This window comes from Pinus tabuliformis, chromosome 1_2, assembly GCF_031772625.1.
Source record: "Pinus tabuliformis cultivar Carrire ecotype Pingquan chromosome 1_2, CPIR1, whole genome shotgun sequence".
NCBI classification, from domain to species: Eukaryota; Viridiplantae; Streptophyta; class Pinopsida; order Pinales; family Pinaceae; genus Pinus; species Pinus tabuliformis.
The window spans coordinates 679490300-679506861 of record NC_142298.1 but is presented as its reverse complement, the minus strand read 5'-3'; the positions used below and the strand labels follow the sequence as shown (position 1 = coordinate 679506861).

Here is a 16562-nt window from a genome sequence, read left to right as displayed (position 1 = left end):
TTGAACAATGTGCGGAGGGGGTCCAGTTTAACTAGTTCGAGTTCTTATGCAAGGAGTTCCTGGAAAATCGCTATGAGGCACAGTAACAAGGAAAAACATTCCACTATGCATGGCTTCTGCTGTCCATAGTGCTAGTGGCAGGGAATTGCCGAAGGACAGCCAGTTCCCCATAATTGACAGGGATTTGTGGGAGGCCGTGAAGTACGATTTGCTGTGGGCCACGAGAGACGTGAACCAGATCCATGACAGCAAGATATTTTGGGTGTTCATGGAGATGAACATTAGAATGGGGATTAATCGCAAGCCGTGGTTATCACCCACTGTCTACAACATCCTTCAAAGTTTTGTAGAATTAAAGCGGACTTCCACAACATATATATCAGAGCACGCAAGGACCCGACCAAGAAATGGAGCGAGCTAACCTTCATGGCCACAAATGATGTAATTTTCGATGTACTAGAGACATGGCCGCCAGAGTGACGCGCCCCAGACATCACAGCGTTGATGAAATATATGGCGCAAAAGAAGAAAGAGGAGGCCATGCAGTTGGCAGAGAAGAGAAGAGAAGAAGCAACAACAACAAAAGTGCAGGAGGCATGGGATGCTGTGCAGACAACGACCGAAGAGATAAAGGCCGCAACAATAGCAGCACAGGAGGTAACCGAGAAGGTGTGCGAGGGCTAGAAGTCACCTTCGCATGGAAAATAGAAAGAGATGGAAACAAAGGAAGAAGAGGGTAGTGCGGACCCACAAATAGCGTCAACACTATTGAAGTGCCAGCGCCCGAGCGAGCAGATGGGGCCGCACAAAAAGGTGAAAGCAACCAAAGGCGTAGCCCAGGAGGGGTGAACTCCTTTATCATGTGCTTGTTGTAATGTGTTTTTGATGATGTTTTGTACATGTTTATGTTGTTGTTCAGTTTCTGGTTTATGTTAAATTTCTCATAAAATTAACATAACAACTCTTCATTTTACTTGCAAAAATTGATGAATCCTTAAGCATAATGAAAGCATTTTGTTTATAATTTGAGGAAGATCTTAGCACTCCAAGCCAATATTCTAAAGCAGATCAAGTAGGCTGCAAATTCAATTGCAGCTAAGATATCTGTAACTGCAATTCAAATCGGACTTGTGCAATTTCATCCTTCGATTATTTTACTGTCGCAACCAACGTTTGTATCTTCTCTGTGGAAGCAGCTTCAACCGAAATGTTGAGCTCTGACAACTTATTGCAAACTTGTGTAGTTGCTGCTTCTAATTGCTGACTTCGTGCGATGATTTCCTCCTTCTCCTTGAGTGTCTACACCTTTTCTGCAAAGATATATTGGTTGTTTGTTTTTACTTCACTAATAACCAATAGCACACGGTGCTCCCTAATCCACAACTCATCGAAGACCCCCTAGTGAAGCTCATGCAGGGTCTGGATAGGGAATGCCGTGAGGTTTAGGCCCAGATTCTTAATCTACAGTAGTTGGGCCATTGCTTCTTCTGTCTCAGTGCGCAGGGCTCCATCTAGTAGTTGAACTATACGGAGATCCAAATTCTTGTATGTATCTAGAACTGACGCACTCTCTTGATGTGGGCTCACTTGCACCTCCCTCCCTTGTCCCATGCTCACTTGTACTCAACCTGTTTGGACCTGTAGCTCACGCAGGTCTTGCTGAACCTTTCCCAGCGCCTGCTGGTACTGTTCCTCGAAGTGGCCCCAAAGTTCTGAGGTCATGTCGCGAACCACATCACTGATTTCATCTAAGTCCCCCTCAGTGAGGACTAAAAGGGTCGCCCTAGCTAAGCGGTCGGACTTATGTTTCTTCCACGCCCCCGTGGATGTCTGCTTCTATCACTTCTTTACCACAAAGGGGGTTCCTTACTTCGTGCCCCCTCCTTCTTCCTCTTCTGTTTCTTCTCGGTCCAGTTTTCACTATGTATCAGAATATTCAACATAAATGGTGGTCTGCAACGTTGTCATTGTGTGGCTTGCTTTTGCTTTTTCGGTCACTTCCTTTTCTCTAGCAACAACCTTTTTTCACTGCACATCTTTCTCCTAGGCAAAAACCTTCTGGGCTTCCTTCTGTTTCTCTGTTGATGTTGTCTGCACGTTGGTATCCTCCGTAGCCTTTCTTGTACCTGTGCTCGCATCTAATGGGGTTAGCCATTCAGGTGGCCATTTGGCCATTATCTCTGCTACATCTTCCTTAACCACCAAGTAAGGCAACTTGTACCATGTCTTCTTGGGATCCCTCCTTGCGCGAACATGCAAGTTGTGGAAGTTCGCTTTGAAATCAGCGAGGGGCTCGTATTGGGCATATAGTGTGGGTGACAACCTAGGCCTCTGTCTAATCACCATCCATAGATCCATTTCAAATAGGACCTGTCGTGGCGACTACAACCACCCTCCAAAATTTTGCCTTGGCTTTGTTTTGGAGCCTCCCTTCCAAGCTTCACAGCAGCTTGCCTTGCTTTGTCAAGTTCACAAGCTTCAGTTTCTTTCTTGCACAAAGGAACCATGTCGATCATAGCTTGATCCATTCACCTCACAGGTTGTTCACCCAAACTTAGTCCAACTGTAGGCTGAGCAACTTCCCCAAGAAAATTGTGGAAGGGCAACCAGCCTTCCCTCCAGAAATTGCGCAATCTTGTTTAGAAGCTTGTTGGGCTCCAAGATTGCACAATCTTGTCAGTCAACACTCCCAATAGGAATTGCACGATTTTCCCCAACAGGGTTTCTCATCCCATAATTTGTGCAAATATGGGTGGTAGTGAGTTGCTCTGCCCAAAAATTAAGCAAATCTCCTCAACAACTAGCCCAAATCCCAGCCAGAAATGCACATTTTTCTTCAGCAGTCGAGTAGTCTCTTGCATGTGTAGCTGAGTTGATCGGTTCCCATTGCGACTGAGAAAAATAATTGCATGCATGGGCTGCTTCTCCCAAGGTAGCATGCATAGGAATCCCTTGTTTTAGAGATCTATGTTTAGTAGTTGGAGGTTACATGCAAGGATCATTTCAGAAACCTCCCACCAAGTGTCACTTTCCTAGATTTGTGGCATGCATGTCACAACCTCGATGTTATCAAAACTCATCAATTGGATGTTGCAGAGCTCATTCCTCACATCAACCTTGTAGCTTTGACATCCCACATCACATCTAGGAGCAGTCGACACATTTAACTCAACTGTTTTGGGGTAAGCTCACTTCCCATGCCTTGTGTTACATTTCTGTCGCTTTTCATGTTTTCGCTTGTATAAGTATTGTTTACTTGATTTCTTTAAACACCTGTTATTGTTTACATGTATTTTAGCTTGTCATAGTACTGTTTCCGTTTTCGTCAACATATCATTTCTATCGCATGCATGAAACTGTTTTCCATGAATGGTCGCTGATTCGGCGACTCGCCTCACCCACATGCATGTTGTTCCATTTTCTTAATCTGTCATTCACCATTTGCATGCATGATCATTCTCTTATGCTTACACTCAGTATCAGCATGCATTCGCACTCGCATTCACTTTCAGTTTCCTGTGGGCGAGTCTAGCCAACCTCGACTTGGACTCTTCCTCACTAATAAACTCACCAAGACAACATTGCACAATCTTGAGAGGGAAGGCTCTGCCTTCCCCCCTAGAAATGCACATTTTTTCCAAACAACTATTCCCCAGGCCTCTTTTGCGCAATCCTGAGGGACAGTGACTACTATACCAACTAAGATTACACATTGCACAATCCCAACAGTTAGAAGCCAGACTGGACTGTTCATTGAGCAGTTCTAGCAGTCAGTCAGTCTATCAACAACCCAGACCATGCCTTGTGCAGTCTTGGTAGTCGGTCTCTCGACCTCTCTGCTGAAAGTGTGCAACCTTCATGATCAGTCACACAAGTATGTTGGAAGTTAGTTCTCAAGTACATTTTCATTTTCCACTGACAAGTTGCTTGCCATGAGTTTTTCCATGTCCCTAGGTATTATAGGTGCTCATTTGCCTCTCAGCAGTGCAGGTACAATGGTTTCCGAGAGAGCAGAGTCAAAGACACCATTTAGAGCACACCTAGAGATGTAGTCGATCAAGTGTCTATGAGCTTGCTTACTCATAGAACCCTCAAGTTGTTCGTAGACAAGGACATCAAGATATGAAAACAACAACATCATAACAAGCAACATCATGAACAACAGTTGAAGGCATCATACTGAAGGTTGTTGACAACACAGAGGCTGGACAAAGTTGCAAGATCAAGCAGATCCACTGATAATGAAAGCAACTTTGGAGACTCAGGCTATTAGGTGACGGCGCGACATGAAGGTCGTGCGGAGACAAAGAATGGAACAAAGGAGTTGCATGTGTTGAAGCAACAACTAAAGGAGGAACATGAAGCTGCACAGACAAACAAACGAGTTGCAACAAGATCAGGAATAGTAGTGGGCGCAATGTGCACTCATGGATGAAACTGCGCTTGTACAAGTTAAAATATCCATCCCAGCAGCTAACACGGAGCAAACATGGTGAGTAGTGTTGTTGATAACATGTAAGGGATTCAACAACATGCATTTCAGTGTGTGCGCACATGCAATCCAACCCATTCAACACACTCACTAAGGCGAAGACAAGAAGCAAGTCCAACTAGAGCTGAACATGTACTTCGGCAAGTTGATGCGCATGACCACAAATACACACTTGAAGATCAACACAGACACTGTGCATTAGTGTGTTTCTGGTTCAATCACACCAAGAAGACCATGTGCATGTTAGCAAATGAGTTGGATGAAGGGGTAGAACCAATGCACCAGTTGCAACAGAGGTAAGAGTTCGCTTCAACAAGATGTCACCATGAGGTGCATGCACACCATGACGGACGACCAAGCTTGGCGTCGGCTCACCACTTTCACCATCACAAGCATGTCAAAGAGTTGGTCTCATCACAATGGATTGAGTGTCAGTGATGACTTGCAAGGCTTGCTCAAGTTGTGTTGTCTCACATGAGTACATGTGCATTATAATGTTGAGTCATGACAAGTGTAAGTCAAGTGTCAATAGTTGGATGTAACAGTCATAGAGTAGGTGAAGAGTCATGAGGGTAGTTGAACTGTCACAAAGGGGAATGTCAAGGGTCACCCCACCCTTTGCTATAAATAGTCCCTCGTAACTCATTGTATAGGCTTTTGGTTAGCCAAGCTTCTGATAAGACTATCTTGGAAAGAGTTTGGACAATATTGTAACGCGCCTTGGCTTCTCCACTACACGGAGTTGGTTCATCTCTTTGGAGGAGCAGGCGGATGTGGATGTAACATTCCACTGTTGGGGCTAGTGGGTTTACATGGATGTCTTGTATGATGGGGACTTACACTTCTTTATATAATAAGAGCCAACATGTTTTCATGCATGTATTGTATCTATTGTAAGACTAATCTTTAACACTTGTAATGCATGTTGTTTTAACCTGTCTTCTACATCTGAACTGATTCATTTGTTGTAATTCATAATCTATTAATGGAAATGTGTTGTGTGTGTTGTTAATGTTGTACCGTCAATGTCGACTAATCTGCCAGACATCAGACAGACCTTTTGCATGAACCTTGCTGTAACAACCGTTGCACTCATTTGGACTAATTTGTGAGTGTTGTACATGTTATCTTACCTTGTATGACTATCGCATCCAAGTGGACTGCTCCGTCGAAAGCTGTGTATATCCTATGTGTTGTGTGTTCCTAGCCAAGTTGGGACAGATCCCTTTCAACCTAGAACTCACCTTCACCTGCATCTCAACCCACCTGTGTTAGAACCTCTCATACACCTTCCTTGACTCATTGCAACAGTCACACCCTTGCTATTGATAGAGTTATCTTACTTGCCTCTATGCAATATCACGATCAAGGCATTGATTTAAGACCCACTGCTGGGAATCCTACACCAAATGGTTTGAGGTCTAATTGGGACTTCTTACCGAGGAGATCCCCTTATATGTTGGTGGATGCAGCACCATCAAAATTTTGGCGCTAGAAGGAGGGACAAATAACAAGCTGAGTCCTCACATCTGTTTTGAATCTCTACACATCTATCATGATTCACTACCGAGTTGCTCTTCTGGAATGTATGTCCTATGGGAATGATTTCATCATCCCGAAAAGGCTCTCGGATAACTTGTCTCGTAAAACTTTTGATGGTGGAGGCTACGTAGCCTTGGTAAGGCACACGGTCGGCGTTGTAGGCTCATGCGAAAGACATGGATTCTTTGAAGAATACATGAGTTGTGCATTGTTCATCTACACACTTTGAGGGAACCCAATGCAATGGTGTGCTACACTGCTTGAAAAATTCATTCATCCTCTTGCTCATCTGGTTGCAGAGATAGATCGTGATTTCAATCACTATGATCGCAAAGTACTCAACAAAGAAATTATGAAATTACGAAAAGCACCCGATGAATCCGTTGAATAGTTTCACACATGCTTTTGTAATCTTGCATATCGATTCATGGAAGCTGATATTAATTAGGAATTTCTTGATGGAAAATTTAAATATCTTCTTCACATATCCAAACCTCGCTCAACACACTTCGGTGATGGAGCTGTGTAATCACCGGTAGACACAGTTGCTGTCACAAGTGATTGTCCACCTTCATAAACAAACATATATTAAATTGTAGCATAAAAAAACGTCGTGTTTGGGGCCTATCACGTTTCGGAACTTGACGAAGTTCATCGGGCTCTTAACGCAGCAAAACGCTATGATGCAATGCCACGGACCCACCGGAACATAAAAATTCAATACAATAATGTATTGCGTCCGGGTAGTCATTGCAATCGGAACTCAATTGCGCCAGGACTGGGGCCGATAACTTGTTCGCTGATTCTACGCTTCACCGATTGCGATTTCCTCATCGCATCACAACCCTAAACCTATTAGGGGCTGATTATAACACCTTTTCCACCTGCGATATATGATTTGTGAGTGCCAATGGCGAGCTACCACTTGGCGCCTCCTCATTCGATGAAGACTTGCCACATCATCCCAATCCTGCCATGTAGGAAAGTCAAACTTGAACTTTGACTTTCTCTAACTTCTGCATACAAACTCAGATTTGATTGTTGTTCACATCGTAGGATTTAGAATGATGAGCTCTTCAACCTGAAGCTGAGTTTGAGAATATTATGACACTTTGATTCTTGGGCATAATTCTGAGCACCTGATCACTTATCTCATCTGCAAGATCAGTCCACATTAGCGTGATACAAATATAATCATAATCACGTCAACATAACAACATCATGTATGACCATACCAACTGCACACCATGACCCCATGCATGACAACATCAAACTTTACCCAAAGAGAGCGTATCCCACTTTTATACCACCCTGTAACCCACCTCCTCCCACATTTACCTGCTTTCATGGGCTTGCCTTGAGTAAACATAAGATGAGGCTCACTATGGTAGGACTCAACATCCTATATGACCTTAAGGAAATGGAGTTGAAAACTTAAGACCTTATTCACTACCCTCAAGTGCTACAAGACCTCCAGGAGCAACCCAACCCCTGCAGGTGTCCAACCCTTGAGATAACTCTCTTTTTCACTGACCTAGAGCCTTAGCTGCTCCCTTGCCAAAGCATGCAAGTGACTTTAGCCCTTCAATCACACTAATAATCTTGCCTCCATGTGACTATGGACTTTTCTAGTCAGTTTCATGCCAGAAACCCCGAATTCTGAACCACTTTTTTAGGGTCAAGACTCAAGCCTTTGTCTAGAACTCAGTGAAAATTTTAGAGACGATAAATGACATAGAAACAAATCTTATAAACCAAAAATTGAACTAGGACTTGACTTGACTCCTCCCAACCGAGACTGAAATTCCATCAAACACATGGTAAACATGCAACCTACATGCCATGAATGCATATTTGAACATAAAGATTTAAAAATGTATCTGAAGTTAAACAAGAAGGGCCAATGCCTTCTCACAATAGTTTTCATAACACGAATTAGGTCATGCATTCATTAACCAGACAAAATCCAACCAAGTCAGGGACTTCGATGTACCACCCAACCATAGATTGGGATGAACCAAACCTTTCTTTCAGCCAATGACCCCTGTGCTATATTCCAAGCATGAATGTGGGATCTCATGGGATAAACCAATCGATAAACAACCAAGGGAATCTAGAGGTTAAACCATCTCCACCCTCACCATACGATGATCACCTACACTGGTCCCGAGATCACAAAACCAAACCAAGCTTGGATGCGTTAGAATTCCTTCACCATCCCTTGAGGAATTTTCTTGTCTCCACCCACCCGTTGAGGGTTTCCCAGAGAAAAACATCTCCACCCCCAACCCTTGGGATTTTCCTGAGACCACCTCACCTGGATCCAAAACCTTCCAACAATCTAAAGGTCAACTGAGAAAAAATACGATCACACCATGACTATCTGGAAATAGCAAGGAAAGGCTAAAAACCACTATCAAAACTCGAAAAAATCCATGCCACCGAAAACAATGAAACCAAATACACACATGCATATGCCATGCATGCCAAAACCAATTAGGAAATCATACATGTAATCTGTACTCTGTTACCTATAAGTATTCTCTCTAATCCAACCTTTCCTTGCTTAATGGTTGCTTCCTTTGCCTTGTCCATCCTTTGCTTTCCTTCTCCTCTTGATGTTCTTGTTCTCTTGGTGCTCTTCTCCTCTTTGAGACTAACTCCAAAATTGAACTGACAAAAAGCTACCAATTGATGCTCTGATGTATTTTTATTATTGATGCCTGTAATTTCTTCATTTTTCCTCTATTTTCCTTGAATTTCCTCCTCACATGCAACTTGTGACATTTCACCTCCCTTTTCTCCTAATTTCCTTTATGTTCATTAAAAAATATGCCAATTAATGCCTCTTTTCTTTTTCAAAGCCTTTGTCATTGCCTTTGCCAATTTACCCTTAGCCATAAACACAACAAGTGATGCCCACTATGATATTTTTCCCAACATTCAGCTTGGAATACATATCCCATGACCTTGATCTTATTTTGTCTTTATTAACTTTATTACATAGACTTTTAACCTGGATTTTTTACAAAACTTCTCTCTCCTTGATAACTTAGTCAATCCTCTCTCAATAAAAACCAATTTAATGTTGCATCTTCCTTACCTAAATTATTTCTTTCACTTACCACTACCAAATTCTAATATTTAAAATATCACAATTATGTGTATAAAAAATTTACCTACTTTTAATCAATGTGATAATATAATGTAAAAAATTATCTAAAATAGACCTCAAAAATCTCTTTTAAATAATTACTTTATTTATATATACAACTAATTAATATATATTTTTAAAAATGTTAAATTGCATATTCCATAAATATAAATATAAATAAAGATGAATGGTAACTATCGTTGATTTTTAATCTATTTTTATTTATTTATTATCTTTTAAGAACTTGGTCAAATAAGTGTCAACACCTTTTTTGTTTAAACAAAGTCTTTTGGTAGAAATCATATAAGAAAATTTTTTGGAGGACGTGTTTTCAATCAATAAATGTGGTTCAATGTCCAAACCACATACCAAAATTACACATACCTTTTTGGTTTGTGGAGATTTAAGTTATACATTCAAATTTAATTAAATTCAAAATTAATTTGTGGAGATTTAAGTTATACATTCAAATTTAATTAAATTCAAAATTAAGTGTAGTATTGATAACGGAATGAATATGAATCATCAGAAATGCAAAGCATGAGAAATAAAAAATGTTACAGTTGTTGACTTTCCAATGACTTTCAACATTAAATATTGAAATAATTATTACGCCGTAAGGCGTTCCCTCTGAAATGAACTCCCCTCCATGCCACCGTGTCTCGTTATGGGCCCTCAGATCGATTGTTAGACGATCAAATAATCTCCAGCCATTGGATCATCGGTGAAGAATGTTTTAGGCGGTTCAGAATATTGGAATGTCGTACGCCAGAGTTCCAGGACACCCCTTGGGTGCAGCACAATCCCAAATCCAGGTGCATGCACCTGTGTGCACCTACTCCTCCCTCTATATTCGACACTACCCTCGCTCCCTTCATTGCTTTTCCAACCTCCCAAACCCTCCTCATTGGCGGTCCAGGAAAATGGGAAGCACTGACGCCAATAAGCCTCTCAAGATCATTGCAGGAGCTGATGACTTCGGCTGCACGCTCAAAGATTCCTTTGTCGAACACCTCCGATCAAAGGGTATCGAGGTCCAGGATCTCGGCACCAATAAGTACTACAATGTCGGGGAAGAAGTCGACAGAAGGGTGAGCGAAGCCGAGCACAGTGAAAATCAAGCGGAAATCAAGGGACTGGTGGCCTGCGGAACCGGTGTCGGGGTCTCCATTTTTGCCAACAAGTTCCCAGGCGTCTATTCTGTCACCTGCGATTCCGTGGAGGATGCCCAGAACTGCAGGTCGATCAACAACTCGAACGTTATACCAGTTGGAGGAATGCACACCATCCCCGAAGAGGGCTTCTGTCTCAGACCCCACTTCACATTTCTTTGACAATGGAGGGCAATTCAAGATAATGTCTGGTACAACCCTCCGCCTGCCCAATAATCAAAATCCCTGTTTCCAATTTAATGCAATTCAAAATCGACCTTTTCGAATTAAAGTTTGGATCAGATTGGACATTGCGTCCGAATCAGTTCAAACTCTGGTTTTGATTCTTATATATACATGTATAAACTGAGTGATACATGTGGCAGTGGAGGAGGAAGCAGAAGTGGGAATTGCATTGATAGAGAGGCCATTATTATTAGAATCATTATTTACTGATTCAGTAGTAGCAGGAATGTATTCATATTTAGCCCTAATAACGTTCATGATAACCTGCTTCATACCACCCTCCTTGCAATTTCAGGGTGAGATGACGACGGGTCGGGTTTCCCTCAATTCCACAATTTCAGTGAAGGGGAAAAAGTTTTGGATGTCCAAGAATGGGACCTTTGCATTAGGCTTTTATCCCGTCTCTTGCCAATTGTATGTGTTGGGCATTCTGTATGTAGGCATACCGGGCAATAATAACAAACCTGTTTCGATGGAAAATAGGTATGTTCAACTCTGATGTATCTAGAGGCCGTTACTTTCTCAAAATAATGCAAGAGCCAGAATCTCTGAAGATTGCATTGAATTACAATATCCCTTATGAATTTTTCAATTATTCATACTGGTCAGGGCCCATGATATACAATGCGACCGGTTCTGCGGTTGCTTTCCTCAATCTGTCTGGAAGTTTTAGCATGAGCTTTGGTGAGCCCTCAAAGGAGTCGGTATATATTTATCATAACAAAAATAGTTTGGCTCAGGACGGTCGAGCGTTGAGGCGGATCACTCTCGAACATGATGGCAATTTGAGATTGTACAGATGGGATGCTAATGTCAGTTCCAGCTGGATTGTAGATTGGGTTGCAGTTTCGAATCCCTGTAGTATTGCTGGAATTTGTGGGAATGGTATCTGTCGCCTTGATGCTAAGGGTAACCCACATTGCAGCTGCCCACCTGGATCAAATCCAGTTGATTCAAGTAGACCATTTCTAGGGTGTTTGCCTCTAAATTCTTCACCAGATTGCGTCAACGATATTAATAATGAGTATTCAAGGTACAAGATTGTGACTGTTCCACAAACAAATTACTATGGTGGAAGTTCAGTCATTTTCAATTACAGAAATATTTCTGCAATGTCTGCATGTCGGGATCTCTGCTTGTCTACATGCTCATGTGTAGCTTCTGTATATGGGGTTTCTGACCTGAAACCCTACTGTTGGACACTAGGAAACCTTCTTTTTGGAGGTTTGCAAAATCCCAATTACACATTTTTCATGAAAGTCAGCCTCATTAATAATAGCAGAATGGGATCCTCAAATGGGTGCCCTCTCCGGCATTCGAAATATCAATCCCATCTGAAGATACTTATTCTAGGAACTATTCTTGGTGTTGTATTTCTGGTGTGCATGTTTATCTTATTTGCTGTAGCAGCATAATTATGATGAAAAATAGACGAAGCTTGGATGCTTCCATTTTTGTTCCTGGGACTCCTGTGAATTTTCCCTTCGTGAATCTGCAGATTGCGACAAACAACTTCAGAGAGAGGCTTGGAACTGGTATGAAAGCCTAACAATTTATCTGCAGAATATAAAGGTTTTGATTTTAAAATTTGTTTTGTACTAATGGGAGACCGCTTTGGCAGGAGGTTTTGGGACTGTATACAAGGGTTCACTCTCAGACGGAACTTTGATTGCTGTGAAAAGGTTGGAGAGATTGCTGCCACAAGGAGAGAGGGAATTTAAAACAGAGGTGACAACGATTGGTGCCATTCACCATAGGAATTTAGTTCGTCTCTGTGGATATTGCTCCGAGGGATTACAAAGGTGAGTGTTTGTTTGCATTCCTTTTGATTTTTCACATCTTCATCTTAGCAAAGAATAGGCTAGAATCCCAGATTACATGTTAAGGTAACAAATCCCTGCTAAAGTGTGTATCACAGAACTACTACTGAAATTTAACTTGTAAATTATTCATTTTAGGCTCCTTGTCCATGAGTTTCTGCCAAATGGATCCCTGGATAGATGGATATTCCGTTCATCTTCGAATGATCCAAGGTTTCTAGATTGGGATACTCGCTACAGCATCTCCTTAGCTACAGCTCAGGGAATTGCATATTTTCATGAGCAATGCAGGGATAGGATCATACACTGTGACATCAAGCCTGAGAACATCTTGCTGGATGAGAACTTTTGCACTGTGAATAGTTGTCAGATTTTGGGCTGGCCAAATGGGCTTCAACAACATCTGCATATATGACATGTAGTGATGTTGTAGGTACATTTGGGTAAATATCCATTTCTTTCTTTACACCAGCTCTTTCCTTAGGAAAATAAATGTCATTTATAATCAAGACTTCATAAAACTAGCTGCTATCATATTTCAGGTATCTGGCTCCAGAATATTTCATGTATGGCAAGGTTAATGAGAAGACGGACGTGTATTCCTTTGGAGTAGTTCTTCTAGAACTAATAACTATAAGAAAACCAATCAATGACAAGAATCCTAAAGGCCAAGAAACCCTGGTTATGTGGGTAGGGCTCTAGTGTCCTTGCTTGTTTTGTATTTGATAATTTTGGATTCTTTTGGTTTCGTTGTCTTGGTTCAGAATCTTAATCTCTTGTAAATTTCAAAATTTAGGTAAGGCCATTACTGGCAACTGGCTTTGTAAAAGAACTTGCAGATCCACTTTTGGAAGATGCTTATGACATGAGCGAGATGAAGAGAATGGTCATTGGTGAAGCATGTTGTCCAAAACAGGAAGCTCAGTTTCAACCTTGAATGAATAGAGTAATTACTCTTATTCTCTTTCGTTGCGTATATATGTTTCAGTTTCTAATCTTATGTCAAATTTAGTTGCTTGAAGATGTTTCCTTTCCTGCGAAGAGTTAGTGCTAGAATTGATTTTGCCCATAACGAAGAAATTGTTTCATTAATTGGTTACTATGTTGAAGAGGAGGAGTACTTTTTGGTCTACAACTTGTTGCTGAGAGGAAGTCTGGAAGAAACTCTTTATGGTATGTAGTATGCCAATTTTCATCCATTTATCATGTTACGTCCTTGGAGATTTTTATTATTTTTTAGTGTTAAATGTTGTTCCCAGTTCTCAGAAAAAGTTGGGTTACAGGAGGAAAGGACAAGCCACAGGCTCATTGGAAAGGTAGGCTGCAAGTGGCCATTGGAATTGCTGAAGCTTTGACTTATCTGCATGAAGGTTGTTCTCATCCTATCATCCATAGAGATGTGAAATCATTTAATATTTTGCTTTCTGAAAACTTCGAACCTCAGGTATCTTGATCTTTGTGAGAGAAACAAGTTTCGAATCTTCTGTTGAATTGTTTGTATTTTTTAGTTGGAGATGTTATAATAAGATTTGTTTGATCATTAACTAGAAAATCATATTTCAATGGAATGTATCCTCTTGTACAATATTTTTTTCTTAATAGAATTAGTCTTAATCGAGAAAAAAAAAAACTAAAGATATTCTGTTAATAGTTGTCAGATTTTGGGCTGGCCAAATGGGCTTCAACAACATCTGCATATATGACATGTAGTGATGTTGTAGGTACATTTGGGTAAATATCCATTTCTTTCTTTACACCAGCTCTTTCCTTAGGAAAATAAATGTCATTTATAATCAAGACTTCATAAAACTAGCTGCTATCATATTTTAGGTATCTGGCTCCAGAATATTTCATGTATGGCAAGGTTAATGAGAAGACGGACGTGTATTCCTTTGGAGTAGTTCTTCTAGAGCTAATAACTGGAAGAAAACCAATCAATGACAAGAATCCTAAAGGCCAAGAAAGCCTGGTTATGTGGGTAGGGCTCTAGTGTCCTTGCTTGTTTTGTATTTGATAATTTTGGATTCTTTTGGTTTCTTTGTCTTGGTTCAAAATCTTAATCTCTTGTAAATTTCAAAATTTAGGCAAGGCCATTACTGGCAGCTGGCTCTGTAAAAGAACTTGCAAATCCACTTTTGGAAGATGCTTATGACATGAGCGAGATGAAGAGAATGGTCATTGGTGCAGCATGCTGTCTGAGACAGGCAGCTCAGTTTTGACCTCGAATGAATAGAGTAATTACTCTTATTCTCTTTAGTTGCGTATATATGTTTCAGTTTCTGATCTTATGTCAAATTTAGTTGCTTGAAGACGTTTCCTTTCCTGTGAGGAGTTAGTGCTAGAATTGTTTTTTCCCATAACGAAGAATGGCACATGAAATATCGAGTTGATGGTGGATTATGGCAAAATATTCAAAGCCTCAATTGCCAATAATCTCTTTTTCCATTAATGAAATATAAGATTCTTTGAATATTAGCGAAAGAGATTACATCATATCTCAAACCAAATCTTCAGTATGCAAATTACCCCTCCCTGAATAGGCAAGAAGAGCCAGCATATTTGCTTTCGCTCCAATATCAAGAGAGTATATATCTTTTATGAGAATCACTATCCTAGTTGAAATCTAGATTGCAAGATCTGAATTGAAAGCTTTGGTTTCCCCAAATAAAGTGGCTTACCTTTGCATTAAACTGGCTTTGTCAAATTTCAAACAATGGATAAATGTTAATGTAAGAACGTGAACTTATTCTTCCTCATTGTTTGTCTATAACTTATTATTGCAGATTTTGAAATTACTACGAGGAGAAGGAGATGACCTACCTTATTGGACCAAGAGGCAATTGACAATGTCCATGGAATTAGATGAATTGATTGAGGATGAATCTGGAGCAAACTCTGGGAGTTGTGACATCCAAACTCATCTATCACTTGCAATGCTTGGAGTTGATGATGATTTGGTATCAAACAGTAGTCCAAATCAAAGTGTAGATCTTGTACATGAGAGCAGAACCTTGGAAAATTATTTCTATGGATGTTATAGCCATTCAACAAGCTTTGATTGATTTAAATCTACTTCTCTGAGCTTCATAATTTTTCTTACTCCTTACTTCTGTAAAAGCTTCAATATTTTATACTTGGTGTATCACTGTGAGCCAATGTCACTACTTAGCTGTGTTCAATTTCAATCACTCTGCATATTGGCTGAAGCTGTGTTTGAAGTTGAGTGGAGTCCATGTAAAATCCCTTGCCAGTTCCTTGTATAAATGTGAAAGTCATTAGTGGTCACTAGTTTTAGTGACCCACTGGTGCTCACTAGAGCTGAAAATTTTCTTGTCCTTGCCTTTGGAGCAATTGTATGTATGTGGAAGGAAAAGAAATTATGATATCACAATTGATCTGCATGACAGAACTGCATTGGGCTTGAACTTTTCTAAAAAATTAAGTTGTATTTAAAGAAATATGGTGTCCAAAAAGCATAGAACTCCAAACATCAAATCTCTTTGCTCCTTGTAGGCTTGAACCAACATCTCTTCTAGAGAAATTCGACAATTCTAATTTAATAATCCTATCGACCTCTCGTTGTACCTTTTGGGACAATTGCTAGTAATAGCCAATGTTATTTGGTTATGTTCCTTGGTAGCACAAATAAGAAGAGTAGCTCTCGTCATCTTTTATTTTTATTCTTTTCTGGGTTTGCAAGTACACGTGCAACCTTAAATTGTATATATTTTTGTTAGTGGTTATGTTGATGTCTGGGATGGAGTGAATGTGTATTTAAATTTTTCCTAATTATATTTTCTTTAATATTTGTAATTACATTTCTGTGTGTTTTTAAAAGTTTTTGGTGCTTTTGAAACAAAATGTAATGATTGCATGATCTCGTCTTCTTTTTATTTTCTTTAATATTTATAATTACATTTTTGTGTGTTTTTAAAAGTTTTTGGTGCTTTTGAAACAAAATGTAATGATTGCATGATCTCGTCTTCCTTTTAGAGGAATATCAGCAAGTAATTTTGTGTTGTTACAAAATGTTGCGCTGATTCCTGTTTTTTTTTTCCACTTCAAGACAGTGAATTTGAAGTCGTCAACAAGATTGTAGGCAATTTTCTAAGGCATTTGTCAACTTACCTTAGAGCTTTGTTGGGTTTTCGGTATGG

General features: G+C 40.2%; 2 protein-coding genes and 1 pseudogene across 4 annotated transcripts; all 3 read left to right on the top strand.

Annotated features, from left to right (window-relative positions):
• The first annotated feature begins 10111 nt into the window (after window positions 1-10111).
• LOC149207519 (DNA damage-repair/toleration protein DRT102 pseudogene) lies at window positions 10112-10522 on the top strand (annotated as a pseudogene).
• On the top strand, window positions 10411-12301 carry LOC149207518 (G-type lectin S-receptor-like serine/threonine-protein kinase At5g24080). Its single transcript, XM_089395771.1, has 3 exons — window positions 10411-11618; window positions 12084-12120; window positions 12207-12301. Exons 1-3 carry the CDS (start codon window positions 11071-11073, stop codon window positions 12252-12254), a joined length of 633 nt encoding a protein of 210 aa, XP_089251897.1. The 5' UTR covers window positions 10411-11070; the 3' UTR covers window positions 12255-12301.
• Window positions 12302-12950: 649 nt separating this feature from the next.
• Window positions 12951-16027, top strand: LOC149207517 (protein kinase STUNTED-like). Of its 3 annotated transcripts, XM_089395769.1 has the most exons (7): window positions 12951-13095; window positions 13202-13578; window positions 13689-13849; window positions 14057-14136; window positions 14236-14383; window positions 14490-14639; window positions 15189-15322. In XM_089395769.1, exons 2-6 carry the CDS (start codon window positions 13428-13430, stop codon window positions 14622-14624), a joined length of 675 nt encoding a protein of 224 aa, XP_089251895.1. In that variant the 5' UTR covers window positions 12951-13095; window positions 13202-13427; the 3' UTR covers window positions 14625-14639; window positions 15189-15322. The 3 variants fall into 3 exon arrangements, with proteins under 3 accessions (XP_089251895.1, XP_089251894.1, XP_089251896.1); XM_089395768.1 differs by lacking the exon at window positions 14490-14639 and having other exon boundaries at window positions 15189-16022; XM_089395770.1 differs by lacking the exons at window positions 12951-13095; window positions 14490-14639 and having other exon boundaries at window positions 13495-13578; window positions 13689-13721; window positions 15189-16027.
• The last annotated feature ends 535 nt before the right edge of the window (window positions 16028-16562 follow it).

Excerpts from the sequence above, each read along its gene's own strand:
- LOC149207518 (XM_089395771.1), top strand. The coding sequence starts at position 11,071 with ATGTTCAACTCTGATGTATCTAGAGGCCGTTACTTTCTCAAAATAATG. Across the intron at positions 11,619-12,083 it reads ATTAATAATGAGTATTCAAG|ATTGCGACAAACAACTTCAG; the intron begins GTACAAGATTGT and ends GTGAATCTGCAG. Across the intron at positions 12,121-12,206 it reads CAGAGAGAGGCTTGGAACTG|GAGGTTTTGGGACTGTATAC; the intron begins GTATGAAAGCCT and ends CCGCTTTGGCAG.
- LOC149207517 (XM_089395768.1), top strand. The coding sequence starts at position 13,428 with ATGTTTCCTTTCCTGCGAAGAGTTAGTGCTAGAATTGATTTTGCCCAT. Across the intron at positions 13,579-13,688 it reads TCTGGAAGAAACTCTTTATG|GAGGAAAGGACAAGCCACAG; the intron begins GTATGTAGTATG and ends GTTGGGTTACAG. Across the intron at positions 13,850-14,056 it reads CTGAAAACTTCGAACCTCAG|TTGTCAGATTTTGGGCTGGC; the intron begins GTATCTTGATCT and ends TTCTGTTAATAG.